The sequence below is a fragment of the Taeniopygia guttata genome, chromosome 20 (genome assembly GCF_048771995.1).
Source record: "Taeniopygia guttata chromosome 20, bTaeGut7.mat, whole genome shotgun sequence".
NCBI classification, from domain to species: domain Eukaryota; kingdom Metazoa; phylum Chordata; class Aves; order Passeriformes; family Estrildidae; genus Taeniopygia; species Taeniopygia guttata.
Genome location: NC_133045.1, coordinates 9,350,876 through 9,366,839, shown reverse-complemented (window position 1 = coordinate 9,366,839; position 15,964 = coordinate 9,350,876). Strand labels below are relative to the sequence as shown.

Sequence of the window (15,964 nt, the reverse complement as noted above, 5' to 3'; positions counted from 1 at the left end):
CTTCATATTAGGGATGGTAAGCACTCTTCACGGAGTAGGGAGACAAAACAATTCCTTCTCTAGCTGGGCACCAAGGACAAATGATCCATATCTCAGTCCCAAGAGCACAAACAATGGACTGGAGAGATGAAAACAATCAGGATGGGACTTCATAACCTAAAGCTGGAATTGCACAATGAACTCCAATATGCGATAAAAGTGAGAAACCCCGTGAGCGGTCGTACATTTTGGGACCGTTTTGGTTCACCTTGGGTGCAGCCCTGACTGGGCTCTTGTGCTGCCCAAAGTGGATCCATGGAGGAGATCCTTTTAATAAATCCCTACTTTATTCTTTAGCCCCATCTAGTCTCTGTTCTAGGTCAGCCCTCACAAGGCATCCCGGGATGCGGGAGGGATGCAGGAGCGAGGGGCTGGGGGATGTCAGTGAGCTGCGGGCACAGACACAGGAGCCAAACCTCCTGAGTGAAGCCTGGCCAGCACTAGATGATCTGGTATCATTAGTCAGGCTTGGGAAAAAATTATGGGAACTTAGGGGGAAAAAAAATTGTGGTGGGAATTAGTTGATATTCTTCATTTTGAGCTGATGAACATCCAAATTTAGTCATATGCTCTGATTTGTTTATTTTTTTTTCTCTGCAAGCATAAGTGCCAGATGTGAATTTAGTGAAGGATAAATAAGTAAGATGCAGATTCACCTGATTCCAGGGGCTTGAAGGAAACACGGAATACTGTGAAATTTCACAACGTCTGACATGCCATTCATTTAGTGAGGAATCTCTGTCCCATAACTGTTAGGCCACAAATTTATATTTTACGCACCTGTGTGAGCTCCTTCAGTGACCTGGGGAAAAGGTGTCTCCTGTCTAAGACTGAGAGAAATTATCCTCTAAAAGTGCATGTTTGTTTTCATGTGTAAATGACCCACTCAGTATTGGCTGATGCTCCAGATGAAATAAAATTTTCTAGCCTAGCCTTGGATCTAGGACTTCATATGGCTGCAAAATGAGAAGAAATAACTACAAGACAAGAGGCCTCTTAATTCAAATTCTCTGGAGATGAACTGTGAAAAAAAAAAGCTGTCTTGGCAGACACAACAAGCCTGCAGCAGAAAAAAAATAAGAATTACCCTGGTAAATGAGACTCAAATAGGAGAAAGTGAATCAACATCTGAGATTTATTTATGCTTTAAGGTGATTATCTCAGCTCCCTTCATTAACGTGACAACAGCAGACTCTGCAAACAGGCGCAGGGTAATACTGTAGATGTCTGCACTTTCATTTTGCAGAAGACAGCTGCCTGGGAGAATGGGATTATTCGTGGAGAGCCAGCTCTGAAACTCCTCCTTGCTGATTCAACCGAAACAGGCCGTGGTGATTGCACTCTCCTCATCTTTCACACGGAAAATGCTCAGGGATAATGGCAACGCTCTGGAAACTGCAGACGCAGGACACACAAACTCCTTGCACGTGTGATTCCATTCAGCCTCTGCTCCCTTTGCTGCTGGAACCACTTGGAAAATAGCAGTTGGGTTTTGGTTTTTTTGGTTTGGTTTTTTAGGGGGTTTTTTTGGGTGCAAAAATTGTTAAAATAAAAGCTGGGTTAAAAGAAAGAAATATTGCAATTGTTGCTAAAGCAGCTGTGCTGCCAGCAGAGAGCTCACAGGGACAGAGGAGAGCACTGGATGTGCTTCTTTCTGGCAGCAACGAGTCCTCAGGAAGCCCAGTAAGAATGTGAGGGGTGTTTTTGGGATTCCCAAATACCCTGTGCCCTCCCGAGTGTATTCATGACTTAGCAGCCTTAAACTGCCAAGATCAGTGAGGCTTGCAGCTTCTGTTTCCAGCCAGAGAATTATAGGATTAGCCAGGAGAAACAGAGAGGATGTTGCCACAGGCCCCCAGCCAGGTAATAATTAGCATTGACTCCATGACTGCAGAAGGCTGATCAATTGCTTTATTATGTCATCTTATGCTATATTATTCTATACTTATTTAAAAACTCAGTAACCTTTACAGCCAGTCCAATACAGCTTTGACCTAATTGGTCAATCCATCCAAACACCATCCAGTGTCCAATTAAGAAATCACCCTTGGGTAAACAAATCTCCATGCCACATTCCACATGTGCACAACAGCAGGTGCTAGAAGTGGAGATAATAATTGTTTCTCATTCTTTTCTCTGATCTTCTCCCAGCCTTCCCTGGGAAAATGCCTGGGAAAGTCTGTGCCTGTTATCTGTGGCCAGAGAGCTGCTGCTGCAGGAGGAAATTTACCCACTGTAGGTCCCCACCTCACTGCCTGCACCCCAAACCTGTCAGGAGCACAGCCATGGGCAGGGGGAAGCTGAAAGAACACATCATCCCCAAGGGACAGGTTGTTTCTGCACCCCTGACTCCTGCACATCTCTGCTGCACATGGCCCAAATCTCTCGAGGAGCGCCGTGCTGAGACAGCCACACTGTCACTGCTCCATGGGCTCCAGCTTCCAACTGCTTCTCCTCCCCTGGCAGCTTTTTCCCATCTCTTTTCTTTGAGAATGAAGCTGTGTCTGAAAACTCTTCCATGGGTGTCAGAGCACGGGGCTTCAGCTCTGGGGGATACCAAAAATTGCCTGATAATATTGTGAAAAACCCCACATTTAAGAAAAAAAAACCCGGCTGGGTGTTCCATCATTCCATGGGTCTCCAGCTGCTGATTCTCTGTGTTTCTTCTTTCTCTGCTCTTTACAAAGTCCTTCCTCTCCTCCATACAGCTCCCTGGGGCTTTGTGAGCCAGGAGTTCCAGTCAGCAATAGATCAGTGACTCCTACCTACAAACGCCTGTGGGCAGCTGCCCTGGCTTGGAGAGCCCCAGCACCCCCAGGAGTGGAAAAAGCAGAGCAGGATTAGGAAAGCAGGGCCTGGTGGCACTTCCATCACAGCCTTTCTGTCCCAGCCGTGCACCACAAGGTGTCCCCAGCAGTACAGGCATTGCTGCAGGGTTCAGAGGTGGCACTCAGCATCCTCTCCCAGGCTGGTCCCTCACAGGCACAAGTCTCTGCTCTCAGCAACCACAATCTCACCAGGGGAAATCAGGCTCCATCCTTGATTAGGTAATTGCTGAGAGCAAGCAATTTTCACAAGGCCAAGCTGAAGCCAAGATTTTCCTTGTCTTTATTTCCCCCCATTTTATAGTTTCCAACTTCATTTTTTAAAAAGCAATTTCTTTAATAAATATTTTCAAAACAACAGTCAGCATGAATTAACTTCTGATCTCTTAGTGATGCTGAGTTAAAATGAGATTATTTTGTTTATTTGGAAGATCAAACAGCAGAAATGCATTTTAGCCCCAAACCGGGGCCCAGCAGTCTGAGCTGACCTGCAGCCTGCTGATACAGATGGTTAGTTAAGTCAGCAGGGTAATTAGTGAGTGACAGGAGGACTCACATAAATTAAGAGCTGGGGGAACCTTAAATCATAGGGGTATATTTTCACCACTTTTTTTTTCATTTTGTAAAATATGCTGTGTTGCCTTTTCTGTGTTCTGTGGTCAGTTTGGCTCTATATCACTTTCATATGCAAATATTCTATATATGCATATGCACACACGTGCATATATGCAAATACATGCAGACATATGAATTTACACTAGAATAAATATTAACACACTGACAGCAAATCGCTTGAGATCCTCTTGCCCATGCAAAGGATTTCTATATTTACATATATATATGTGTGTGTGTGTGTGTCCTCTTGCTTCACTTCATCTCAGGGCTCTGTGAGTAATTGCTGAAGCAAGGGGAAGAACATATGTCTTGATTTCCACTGGATTGCACCGCACACAACCAGTGCCACATGGAAAAAGGACTCCTAAAGCCCTGGATTCATCTCACTTAAGTGTGTCATCAAAGGAAGGCAGCCAGGAGATGCTGCAGCCTGGCTGAGAGTGGGAGGAGGTGTCACCAGACATCCCTGACAGTGGGGACATGGATCAGAGAGGTGTTTGATCTCTTTTTGGTACTGCCAGGAGCACCAGTGAGCCCAGCTCTCTGTCCTGTCCCTCTGCTGCCTTGTTGTGGCCCATCTGCCATGATTTAGGAGGCAGCTCCCAAATAAAAATCTCAGAAATCAAGCTTTTCATATTGATGGAGGAAGAAAACTATCCCTGGATCTTTCAAGTGATTCATGTATTAAATAAAATCAGTGGGGTTTATGGATTTATAAATAATAAAAATGCCATCAGATGGCAACCATATCCCACTTCCCTCCCTTGCCTTTGGCAGTCCTACGTGTCCCACCTGCAGACTCATTGGTGGGGCTGAGCCAGCCACATTTGTCCTCTCAAAGACCACGGGGGCTCATCCATCATGCTCAGAAGGGCCTTCCAAACCCTCCCTCCTCCAGCAATGGGAAAACATCTTCAGATTTCCAGTGGAAATTTATTCCTGGCCAAGATGAGCCTTATTTGATCTCCCACCTGTATTATCTTCTAACATAAATCTTTCCCCTTCCTCCCACCCTGAATGTATTTATGAAAAGTAATCATATCCTCTCTTAACCTTTGTTTTTCTAGGCTAAACAAGCCAAGCTCTTTTAATCTCCTCTCCTAAGATAGGATCTCAGTTCTGCTAATCACTCTGCCAGTCCTTCTCCACACCTGTTCAAGGATAAATTAATCTTTTCTTTTTCCAAAGAGAGATCCCAGAACTACACACAATATCCCACACAAGGTGGTACCAATAGTGATATTTCTCTGTCTGCCAAATAAATAGTTTGTTGCATGAGACTTTCTGCAGAACAAATGGCAAATAGATGCAAATCCATAAACTCATAACATATAACACATAACATCCATGCCATAACACAGCCTTGAACATAACAGAACCTTACTCATGGAGATCACTGTGTTACTTGGACTTGCATTCTGCTCCTTTGCATTTGTGGGTGCAGGTCCTTAACAGGCCTCAATCAGTGAGTTTCCATATTTCATTTACCCTGGATGAGCACCAGGACCTTGTATTAAAGGAGGCACTGAGGAAAGTCTTTTCTGTGTCTCCCTCAGCCTTTGCTGTGGCAAAACACCCTTTGAAATCACGGCTGACTGCAGAGATGCAAAGTCAAATGATGAAAAGCATTTTGCATTCGTCTCTTCTCTTTTCAAAATGATTTTCCAGTTTTACTCGAGGTTTAATTAAATTTCTGTGACCCAGGCAGGGAGTTCAGCCTTTCTTGATTAATGCTCTTTTAGGTGGCTCTGCTGATAAGAATTTAGCATCAACAATTGAGCTAACAAGCCCCAGTGAACAGTTTATAGCAGGAGACTAATTCTATTAACACTTTGCAATGTCAGGACTCCACTTTGAGCTAAGAGCTGAGAGGAGAAATGGGGTAGAGGGAGCAAATGTAAAATTTGGCAACTAAATCACCAAGATTCAGCTTCTTTGTGGGCAGAGCTCATCTAGAAACTATTTTAGCTGACAAAATCAGAATTTCACCTGTTCTTTTTTTTTTTTTCCCTCCTGACTGATGTTCTGCACTTTTTTGGCTTGTTGTGATAAGGGCTGGGAATAAGGAGTGGAAGTGAATGGCAGCATTGATAAGAGAAATGAAAGGGTAATGTGATGACATGATACTGGAGTGGGGCCTCTGCAGTTAGCCCTGCCTGTGCTGGGTGTGTACTGCAGTGCAGGATGGTCAGAACAAAGATGCTTGTGCTGACAGTTTCAAATTAGTCTGTTGTGACAGAAAAAATTGAGGTGAATGCTCTGCAGAAACCTTTCTGTTACTTTTTGGGTGACAACAGAAATATCTTGCAGGCCTGTTGTGATTCACAAGAATTTTCTGTTTCCTTCTCCTCCCTACCCTGCTAAAAGTACCCTTAAAATCTCACTCTGTTTATGGTACAAAGTCTTGGCCAAGATATTGCAGCTGATCCGTACACCCAGAGCTTCTCATCTCCAGTACCTGGACACCCAGGTTTGGACTTGTCTGTTTTGAGCTGCCCACAAACCTCATGCAAGAATCTCCTTTGTGAGAGCCTCAGAAGCCAGAGCATTATTTTACAGCTGTTGTTCCCCTTTCTCACCTGGACAGCACAGATGCCTTTCTCCATCCCTGGCCACCATCCTGTTGACCTTTCTTGGGATTCCCACTCATTTCTGCTTTGCCTGGGATCAGTCCTGTGGCTCTGCAGCTCGCCAGGACTGAAGGAGGATCGGGGATGCCCATGGACAACAGGGCTCTTCCAAGGCCGGTGGCTGAGCTCTGTCCCAAAAGGAGCCCCTCAGCAGCCTTCAGGACACCCTGAGCTGTTTCCCCTTCCCTTCTCAGGAGCAGGGGTGGACACTAAGTGCTGCTGGCAAGTCAACAGGCATAGGCCAGGCAGGGCTGGGTGCCTGCACACCCATGTTCACCCATGCTGTGGTTCACAGGCTGAGCCCATTTTTAATTTATTTATTTTACAAACAAGCTAACAATTCGACTCAATTATTTAGGGAATTTGATTACTTTTGCTGTCAGTGCAGTCATCGGGGAGGATTAGCCCTGTTTCAGCCCCTCATCAGCAGTGGTGTCCCACATCACACGCTGCTCCTGCTCAAACCCCACTCCCTCAGCTGGCACCCCTTTGCTGTCTCTGGATGAAACTGATGACAAAACATGTGAGGGAACACAGCCACCCTCCCTCCCTCTCTCCCCATGACTTTTGCTACAGCATTGCTGCAAGTTGTAGCTGTCAGCAGGGGAGTACACTCATCAGGGGACTCCAGCCATAATCGCTGCAAAGCAGATGCGTGGATCTACGTCCTGGATGCTCCCCAATATCAAATCACAGCAGGGACCCAACTAATACTCTTGTTCCCTCTCCTGAAAATGTGAACACCCACTGAGAAATCCTTGGTGAGGGAGGCTCAGACAGTGCTCCCGACCTCTCAGGACGAGAGGCAGCCAAAGCTTTGGTCCCCAAAGCACCTGAACTGGCAGTGCTGTCAGGGCCGTGCTCGCCATGGGAGCCACGTCATGAGCATGGTCAAAGATCCCCCTGCCTTCATCTCTACAGCTGTTGGAAGTGGCCTCGTGCACAAAGGGCAGTGTCCTCATTAAATCCCACAGAGGGTTGCCATGTGGCCAGCAGAAATTTTGTTTTGTTTTATTTTGGGAAGCAGCACAGTAATATATTCACCACCTTCAAACGTAATGGGGTGACAGACGGGAGCTGGGCCCTGGCTTTCATGGGAAAGGCTCCACTCAGCAGGAAAGCAGTATGTTTCCCACCTAATCCTCTGCAACCTTCAGACTCCTAACAACTGTAAGAAGCAAAGCAGTGGTAGTTATTAAATTAATTACTTCATCCCCAAGTTGGTAATAAATATTTTATAGTTTTATCTCTCCACCCTGTAGACTGCTCTAGACAGACCAGACTGTTTATTAATCCAGCTTCTGGATTTATGTTGTTTAATTGCTAAACAGCCTCAGCATGGTTAGGTTGGATTATTAAATGTTGGAGTCTGAGTAAGATTCCTTTAACAAATGGCAAAACCTGAGGAGCTTGATCTTGGACTTGGCTTATCAAAACAAACTTCCCCGCAGTGCTAAGGCCAGGTTAGCTCCTGTTTGAGTCAAAAACATTCAACCATTGCCTCATGCTCAGTGTAGATGGACTTTGGGACTTGTTGTGAGTAAAGAAGAGGCAAGGAAGAGTTCTGGCACATCCTGGTTTCAATAAGGATGTGCTGGTGTTAACCTGCAGTGGGCAGGATGCTGCAAGGGCATCTTAGCATGGACAAGTTCTTCTGGGAAGCTCAGGCAGAACGTGTCTCTTTGTTCTACCCCTTTGTGGCTCTTGTTTCTTTGGGTCATCACAGATAGTCCCTGTCATTTAAACAAAAGAGCACTGCAGTCATGGATATGATGGCAGGCTTTAGAGGTTCTTATACTTCTTTGTTGACAGGGTCAAAAATGTCTTTAAAACAGATACTGCCATTTCTACAACAGCTGCTGGTTTATTCATCCCACTGAGGTATAAAGGCAGCTGGAATAACAAGAGCTATTTGTCTGAAGAATGCATCATCCTTGTGCTTTCCAAAGCCTCAGTCCCGTGAGCCCTTCTGTACAAAGCAGGAGGTCGTTTCAGGATATATCTTCTCATAAAAGTGTAGGAGAAATGAGTGTGCTAACAAGTAGAGGCCAGAGCCTTTGAATCCAACCAAGCTGTTCTGGAGAAATTTCCAGCTCAGGGCTGCTCTATTGGCTGCAGTGTCATCTCAAGCCCATCCCATTGCTCCCCAGCCTCACATTGTCTTTCTGAGGCCCAGGAGGGATGAATTTGATGCTAAATGGCATCTCTGAAGAGCAAAGTTGCTTTCTCTCCCCAGGAGCCTGATGGGAACAAGCCGACCCCTTCCTGACCACCCAGTGTTTTGCAGGACTCCTTGGTTGTGGGAGCAGGGTGAGGTGGTTCTGGCCTTCACTCAGAGGAGTTGTGGGGCAAGGGGAACAAAAATCAGAAAAATGCATAAGGCTGGGAAAGAACCGCCCCCGTTTCTGCTTACAGCTGAAAACCATGGCTGGAAAGCCTCCCTGGGAGAGATCAGGTCAATGCTGAGGAGTGGAAGGTATCACTGGAGGAATGGGTCATTAGCAGCTTTTAACAATTATCAGCAGCATCGGTGAGGCCAAATGACTCTCGTTGGTCAATGGTTTATCCATGTGTTTAGAGGCAACTATATGCTGACGGGCATCTTTTCCGTGGCATCCTTGAAGCCAAAGGCCCACTCTGCTCTGACATTCCAATGTCACCCTATGCCCTGTTGGAGGAAGCTTAAGAGCTCTCCTAAGCACACCTATAAACTGACAGTGTACTATCTTAAACCAATTCAATTCCCTTCCCTGCGATAAAGGACGCCAGTTCCGAGAAGATAACATCTCCCAGTGATGGCTCCCCGAGCTGCACTTTAGCACAAATCTGAGCGCTCTATAATCCAGCTCAGCCAATTCGTTAAGGAAGGACAGGCAAGCACGTCTATTAGCTCAATCATCATAATCAAATATCGGCACAAGGAACTGCTCAGTGTTGCAAAGTCGAGCGAAACCCCCATAAAACAATTATGTGCCCTTCAGGAAAACAGCGTGCCAGCCGGTGAGGTGAACATGAGTACGACTGCTTTTCTTCCTCTGAGAAAAAGGCAAAATCCCATCAACTCCAAGTTAAGTCCAGCAAAGCCTCAAAGACACTTTGTTTTTGGGACTCCTGGGCAAGCTGGGCTCCATCTCCAGCAGTCCTCGTTGCTGGGGGTGTTTATTCTCAGGGACCACTGGCTACAGGATCCTAAGCCTGTCCCAAGCTTCTGCTGGTGGTCCTGCACCAGGACATCTTGAAGACTGTAAATGAAGGCAGAAAAAACTTCCGGTGAACACCCATGGCCATGCACATGCTCAAGAAAAGGCTTCAGGAAATCTACCTTCTACCCAAACTTTTCTCCACATTTTTCTGACTACAGTTCTTACCTTTTCAGCTCTGTTTTACTCTGCCCCTTCACTTTCATGCCTGTGGTAGGGCCACCTCCTTTTGCTGAAACCCAGCAGTGCTTGTGCTTCTGTGCAGGGACAGACACAGAAGTTCAGTTCAGTTAATCAGACAACTGAATTTCTTAGTGATGAACCTGCCTGAAATTCCCATTTGATCCAATTCACACAGCTCCAAATGGCCTTAACATGATTTACATTATTTCACCTCTGCTACAGCAGAGCAAAACTGAATTTTGGCAACTTTAGAAATTATCCAACACAGAGATCAGTGAAAAATTTTCTTCATTGCTACAGCTTCAAAACATAAACTCTTACCAGAGAAAAGGCTCCGTTCTTCCAAGAGGGCAATCTGTGAACATCACAGTTGGGTTGATGCAACAGATCAAATCTTGTTGACAAATATCAGTTTTTGAAATTTTTTTGGAAATCCAGGAGGAAGAAGTGTCCATCTCTGTGTTGAATCCCAGGGCTGGCATCTCCTGTACTGCTTCTGATGGCATCTCCTCTGCTCACACACCACCTGTGGAAGCACAAAACCACAAGATCATGAAATCCTAGAATGGTTTGGGCTGGAAGGGCTTGTAAGGATCATCTCGTTCCAACCCCCTGCTATGGACAGGGACACCTTCCATCAATCACGTTGCTCCTGTATAACCTGGCCTTGGACACTTCCAGGGATGGGGCAGGCACAGCTTCTCTGGGCAACCTGTGCTAGGGCTTCACAACCCTCACAGGGAAGAATTCCTTCCCAATATCCCATCTAACCTTGCCCTCAGTCAGTGTGACTCCAACCCCCTTTTCTTGTCCCTGCACACCCTTGCCCCAGGTCCCTCTCCGTCTGTCTTGGGCAACCTTCAGACACTGGAAGAGGCTTTTTTTTTCTCTTTTCCAGGCTGAACACCCCCAGCTCACTCAGCCTGTCTCCATAACAGAGGTGGTCCTGCACTCCTGGGGGGGGCAGGGGGCAAGTCCTGCCCAGAGGAATTCTGCCTCCAGCCTTCCTGGGACTTGCAATTCCCATCCCAGCACCAGTGAGATTTTAAGCACCTGCTTGGCTGGAGGGTGGCAGCTCCTTCTTCTCCAAAGCCTTCAGAGATGCCAAACCTAAATTCTCGTTAAGTCCCGCAGCTTAGGAGGTGGGAAGAGCCAGGTGGGAGGTGCACGGTCCCTGGCTAGGACTGCAGGAGAGCAGGGACACACTGACCACCCCCAAGCCACGGTGCAGGACAAGGGCAAAGCCCAGTGGGGACACATTGGCAACAGCTTGAAGAAAGACCATAGCAACTAAAGTCACAAACAGAACTGGGTTTTATTATGAAATAACCCTGCCAGTACATAAGGAAGTTCTGTCTGCAAAATACATTTCCTGAGGAAAGTAGATCACAGTATTCGTTTTCACAGAATAACATGTAGCCTGCTATAACTTTCAATGTGACTCTTTATTATTTAAATATTAACAGTATTCCTTCACATAAACAAGTACTCAGTCATCACGTAACCAACACACAAACAACAAAATAAATATACAACAAGAGCACAGTTCATTTTTTTCCCGACTTAAATATTAAATAAATAATAAATACAGAATTTTCATTTCCTGTTATCAGTGCCTGAAACAATATGAATGAAAAAAAAAGAAAAACTGAAAAAGTCTCTCTTCCCCCCAGTGCCCCTGCTCCCACAAAAAAACAAACCAAAAAATTATCAAAATGTCTCAGTTATAAAATATCTTTAAAAAAATTCCCATCATTAAAAGAATAAATAACAAAATATATAAAAAATAACTTGGTTGCATCAAAATTACAAGTAGGAGTTGTAGATAGGGGTTTTTATTTTTTTTTCTTTTTTTTTGGAATATTATTTTTTTACGGTCAAAAGTTTTAATTTTTAACTTTTTTTTTGCTTCTTTTATCTTCATTTCTATGGTGCAGTGTCCAGTTTAAAATAAGTATAAAATTAATAAATAAAAAAGTTAAATAAATAGCAAAAAGTTAACATAAGGTGTTGTAAATATAAATTACATACATCTTGCCAAAATTAAATAATTTACAGCATAATTAAACTAACTACTTTTTTTTTTCTTCTCTTTCTTCCAGTAAGTGCAATTTCTCTACTTTTAAATACTAACTGAATTGCAGTCACAATCAATTTGGACTCTATTTACATGTTAAGAATGTTGTGTTTTTAACACCTCAAATTTTATACTTTTTTTCCCTTTTTTTTTTTTTTTTTTTTTTGCATTTTTGCACTTGGAATGGGTTCTAAAATAAGTGAACTCCTGGAGTCTGATCCTGAAAACACTTAAGTATGGGAGCAAGCCCACCCAGGCCTACTGCCCTATGGAATTTAACACAGGGAACAACTCCAATCAAGCCACTCATGGGCTTCCAGGCCAGATCCAGTGGCCATGGTAGCCACTGGGACTTTCCACTGACTTCCCCAAATCGAGAATTATACCCTAAATATCCGCAGGATTTGGCTTGAAATGACACCACACTCTTGCCTTTTGTTGGGGTCAACAAGATCCTCTGCAGCTCTGCCTGCCCCATGGCCGGGCGTGATGCGGGATATGGGATGTGGGATATGGGGTGCCCCCACGCTGGGGCCCCTTGGGAGGTTCTGCCCCACTGAAGTGTTTGGAGAAGGAAGTGAGCTCCAGATGGCAGCAAAGGTGGGGAGCAGCCCATGGGGTGACAGCCGGCCCTGGCCATGGAGCAGCGCTGCAGAGCGGCGCCCCAAAGACATTCATAGAGTTGTTCTCTAAATGCACAGAGGGCTGCGTGTACCCAGCTGCTTACAACTACTTCTTTGGAAGAATTCCCAATACCTGAATCCTCTTTTATTTTTCCTTTTTTCCCTTTTTTTTGTGGCAGAATGGTGCTGGCGCTGTGATTTCGTGCAAATCCTAGAACATCAAACCAAACCATCCTCATTGCCCTGTGGATATGTGTAAGAAATCAACTCCTGGTTCACGCTACTTAAGCACTTTTCTGGCCATAAATTAACATCTCTATTTTTGTTGATTTTTGCTTATTTTTTGATTTGATTTGTTTTGTTTTGTTCATCTCAATCTCAACCATTCTCTGGCATTGATGTATGATCTCTGGACTGGCAGTACTGCGCCACTGTAGGGATGATCACAATAATGAAAAGAACCAGAACTGTCATCAAACAGATTTCCAAAAAATCATATACACCGGACCATGACACATTAAAGAAATTCTTCTGTTTGAAATATCTGGAATTGGCCTATTCATAATAGCTACTCTCATATTTAAGACAGACAAAGGAATACTGTAGTTGCAAACTCCAAAAGCTTCCCTGAGAACCTTTTTTCCATTGCGCTTTCCACTGGAGATCCAGAACTGCTCTTCAGATTTCTTTCAGAAAATAAAAATAAGCTACTTTATAATACTTCAGAGTTCCCATGCCCAGTGGATATCTGAACACTTTGGGATTGGGAGGCCCAGCATAGGTTCAGATTTACAGGTAGCTTGCAGCTCCAGCACTTGTAGCAACACAGAACATAACTCATGTGTGAGTAGGTGATCTGGACATACGACCATAGACAACATGAGGGTTTAAGCCAGTCATACACTAGTCTCGGATCAGACAAGACCCTGTTCTTGTAACGTTTTAACCCTTGGATCTATTCTGCAAGAACAAGCAACTCATGGAAGGTGCTTGCTCTTCACCTGCTACCAAGCCCCACAGCCTACTGGAGAATTTAATCTTCCATCCTGATCTACCTCGTGGTCAAGGTGGAAAAAAATCCCACATTTCTCAAGAAGGTCCAAAGTTAAGTAAACGAGAACATTGAGTTTGATCAGTTCCATGTCTCAGAAATGGCCTCTTGGTTACATTTTGGTCCTTTTTTCTTTCTTTTTTTTTTTTTTTCATTCATTAAACAAGTTTTCTAACTTGTAAACCTGAATACTTGGAGGGGAAGTTCCATCTTACAGTCTGTTTGCTTGCTGCTCTCCATCCCATGGCACTACACCTGGATGCCCTTGACAGCTTGCTTGATGCTCTCCAGCAGGTCCTTGTTCTCCGGGTTCTGGTAGCACTCCTGGTTGGTGTACATGTCTGTCAGTGTATTCACATAGGCATCAAAGTTCTGCTCACTAATTGGGTCCTTCAGCCAAAAAAAAAAAAAAAAAAAGGTCAAATAAAATTGTTAGTAGAAGAGCAGGAAGAGGATGAGAGTCTTTACCATAAATCATCTGGGTATTTTAGTGCCCAGAGAAGTTGTGGGCTCTTGAAAGTGCTCAAGGCCGGGCTTGGAGAAACCTGGTCTAGGGGAAGGTGTCCTTATCTACAGCAGAGGGCTTGAACAATGTGAGTTTTAAAGTCCCTTCTGACCCAAACCATTCCATTATTCTCTTTATGTACTGACAGCCAAAGGTCTCCATATCAAAGGCTTTCTGTGTGCAGTGCTGCATCTTCAGGAATCTCATCATCGCCCTTAATCCACCGGATCTTAACCAGGTTCTTAATTTTATGCACTGGCCTTGTGGAGCTATTAACAGCATCAGGTTAAGTGTGTTCAGGCAGCCTGACAGGCTGGAGGCTGAATTAAGGAATGGAACTGAAGGGCTGGAGGACAGCAGGACTGCTGAAACATCACGGAGGGAACCAAAGGCAAAGTTGGGTCACCTTGGGCTCACAGCTGCCCAGCCCAGCACTCTGCTGAAGTACAGCTTCTGCTTTTTAGGGGCATTGCAAGTATCTAACTTGGGCTTAATGGGGAAAAAAGAGAAGGGGAAGGAAGAAAGAACAGGAATAAAATGAGCATAAAAGTCTCATGGGCATCATTTAATTAGAGATGCCTGAAACCTTGAAAAAATATTTGCTGAACAGTTTATTTGACCTTTATGTGTCAAATACCTTACAAAAAAGCTCTCAGCGAGTGGTTTTCTGCCAGTTAGGCAGCTGGGTGAATACTATCCAAAACTGCTCTGCTGGAGGATGGCTTCTCTCCAAGCAGCCTGAATTTAAATACAAACCCCAATGAAAAGGATTCCCAAAAAAAAAAAAAAAAAAAAAAAAGGAAGAATAAAATAAATCAAAAGCTCGTTCCTCTGATCATTGCAATGGTCTTTATGAGTTGTAAGAGGACAGCTTCCTCAACAACACGAGCCCCACCTCCACACACCTGGTTTTGGCAACAGTAATTACATTCCTGGGAATAGAGAGAAGGTAATTAATAGCCTTTTGTGGTTTTACTATTTTAATGCAGTCTTTTCATTTCTCAGTAACTCTATGGTAACATGCTGTGGGCTGTTAGACCTTGTTAAATTAAACAAAATACACTCTCTTTAAGAATGCTATTCTTTAGCTGCCAGCTATTCAAAACTGAATTGAAACTACCTGCATTGTAATAGGAGCCCTAAGATCTTTCTGACGTTGAAATCCAATCCCTCCTGATCTCTGCTTGTGCTGTCTTAGCCTAAAAGGCACTGGGTGCCCTTGATAAAGTTTCCTATTTTGTGGTAGTGCTCCCAGATGTAATGAGACAGAACAATAGATAAAAAGGGAGATCAGCAGAAAATGACAACAAAAGGGAGATACAATGCAAGCTTCAGAGATAAGGGAAAGGTACTGATCTTTTAAAGGACACCTAGGTGTACAGAAAGAAATCCCCCCACTCTTTAATTGTGAAAAAGCTTTATCGTGTATTGGGTTTGCCACAGCTCCCTTGATGACACCAGCTTGTGTTGAGAACTGTCAAAGTTTCTTACCATGTGTGGAAGGCGGATGTTGGCAAGACTTTGGATGAGAGCCTGGCTCAACCCTGAGAGCTCCAGGAACAGGGCTTCGTTTTGCTCCTCTATGATTTTGTTTTCCTCCTCAATGTTCTTCAGGTTCTTCTCCATGGTGGAGATCTGGAGAGCAAGGAGCACAGCAGGGTTACCAACCCTCACCAGTGGCACCCACCAACACCCATCACCGCTGGGTTTGAATGCATGGCCAAGGACACAAACCTGGGACTGCAGTTTCACCATGGCTGCTTCCATCTCTGAGTTGGACTCGTTCAGCTCACTGATCTCCTTGTTCAGCTGCTTGATTTCCTCATCGTTCTCCAGAACTGCAGGAGGGAAGGTCATGGGCAGTCAACAAATGCTCTTGGGAAAAGCAAAATGTTGGGCTTTCTGCTGAGCCCATCCTGCTGCACTGTCCTTACCTTGGCTTTTACAGCCTCAAAACAGGATGTACCTCTCACCTGCCTTTTTCTTTCTTTTTTTTTTATAATTAATATTTTTATTATCACAGCTCAGTGATACTTGAACAGGTCAATATGTAAATGCAAAAGCAGAGGACAGCAGAGCAGTTGGAGTCCAACACATCCCCACACCCAGCAAGGTTGATGATCCTGAGCAGTCAGGTCATTCTCTCCGATCCACGAGTTTGGAATGATGCCATTTAAAAAACTAATGCATATCTAGATGGGAAATTATAGGTCCAT

At 44.5% G+C, this 15,964-nt stretch overlaps 1 protein-coding gene across 7 annotated transcripts in view; it reads right to left on the bottom strand.

The window, feature by feature from the left end:
- Positions 1 to 10,783: 10,783 nt before the first annotated feature.
- The window catches only part of MYT1 (myelin transcription factor 1), a 63,639-nt gene continuing 58,458 nt past the window's right edge, over positions 10,784 to 15,964 (bottom strand). For all 7 annotated transcript variants that reach the window (XM_030288567.4, XM_030288565.4, XM_072916981.1 and 4 more), the window contains 3 exons: positions 15,483 to 15,586; positions 15,240 to 15,383; positions 10,784 to 13,633 (listed from right to left, as the gene is read on the bottom strand). In XM_030288567.4, the coding sequence (XP_030144427.3) occupies positions 13,493 to 13,633; positions 15,240 to 15,383; positions 15,483 to 15,586 (389 nt within the window). In that variant the 3' untranslated portion in view covers positions 10,784 to 13,492. The remainder of the gene's footprint in view (positions 13,634 to 15,239; positions 15,384 to 15,482; positions 15,587 to 15,964) is intronic.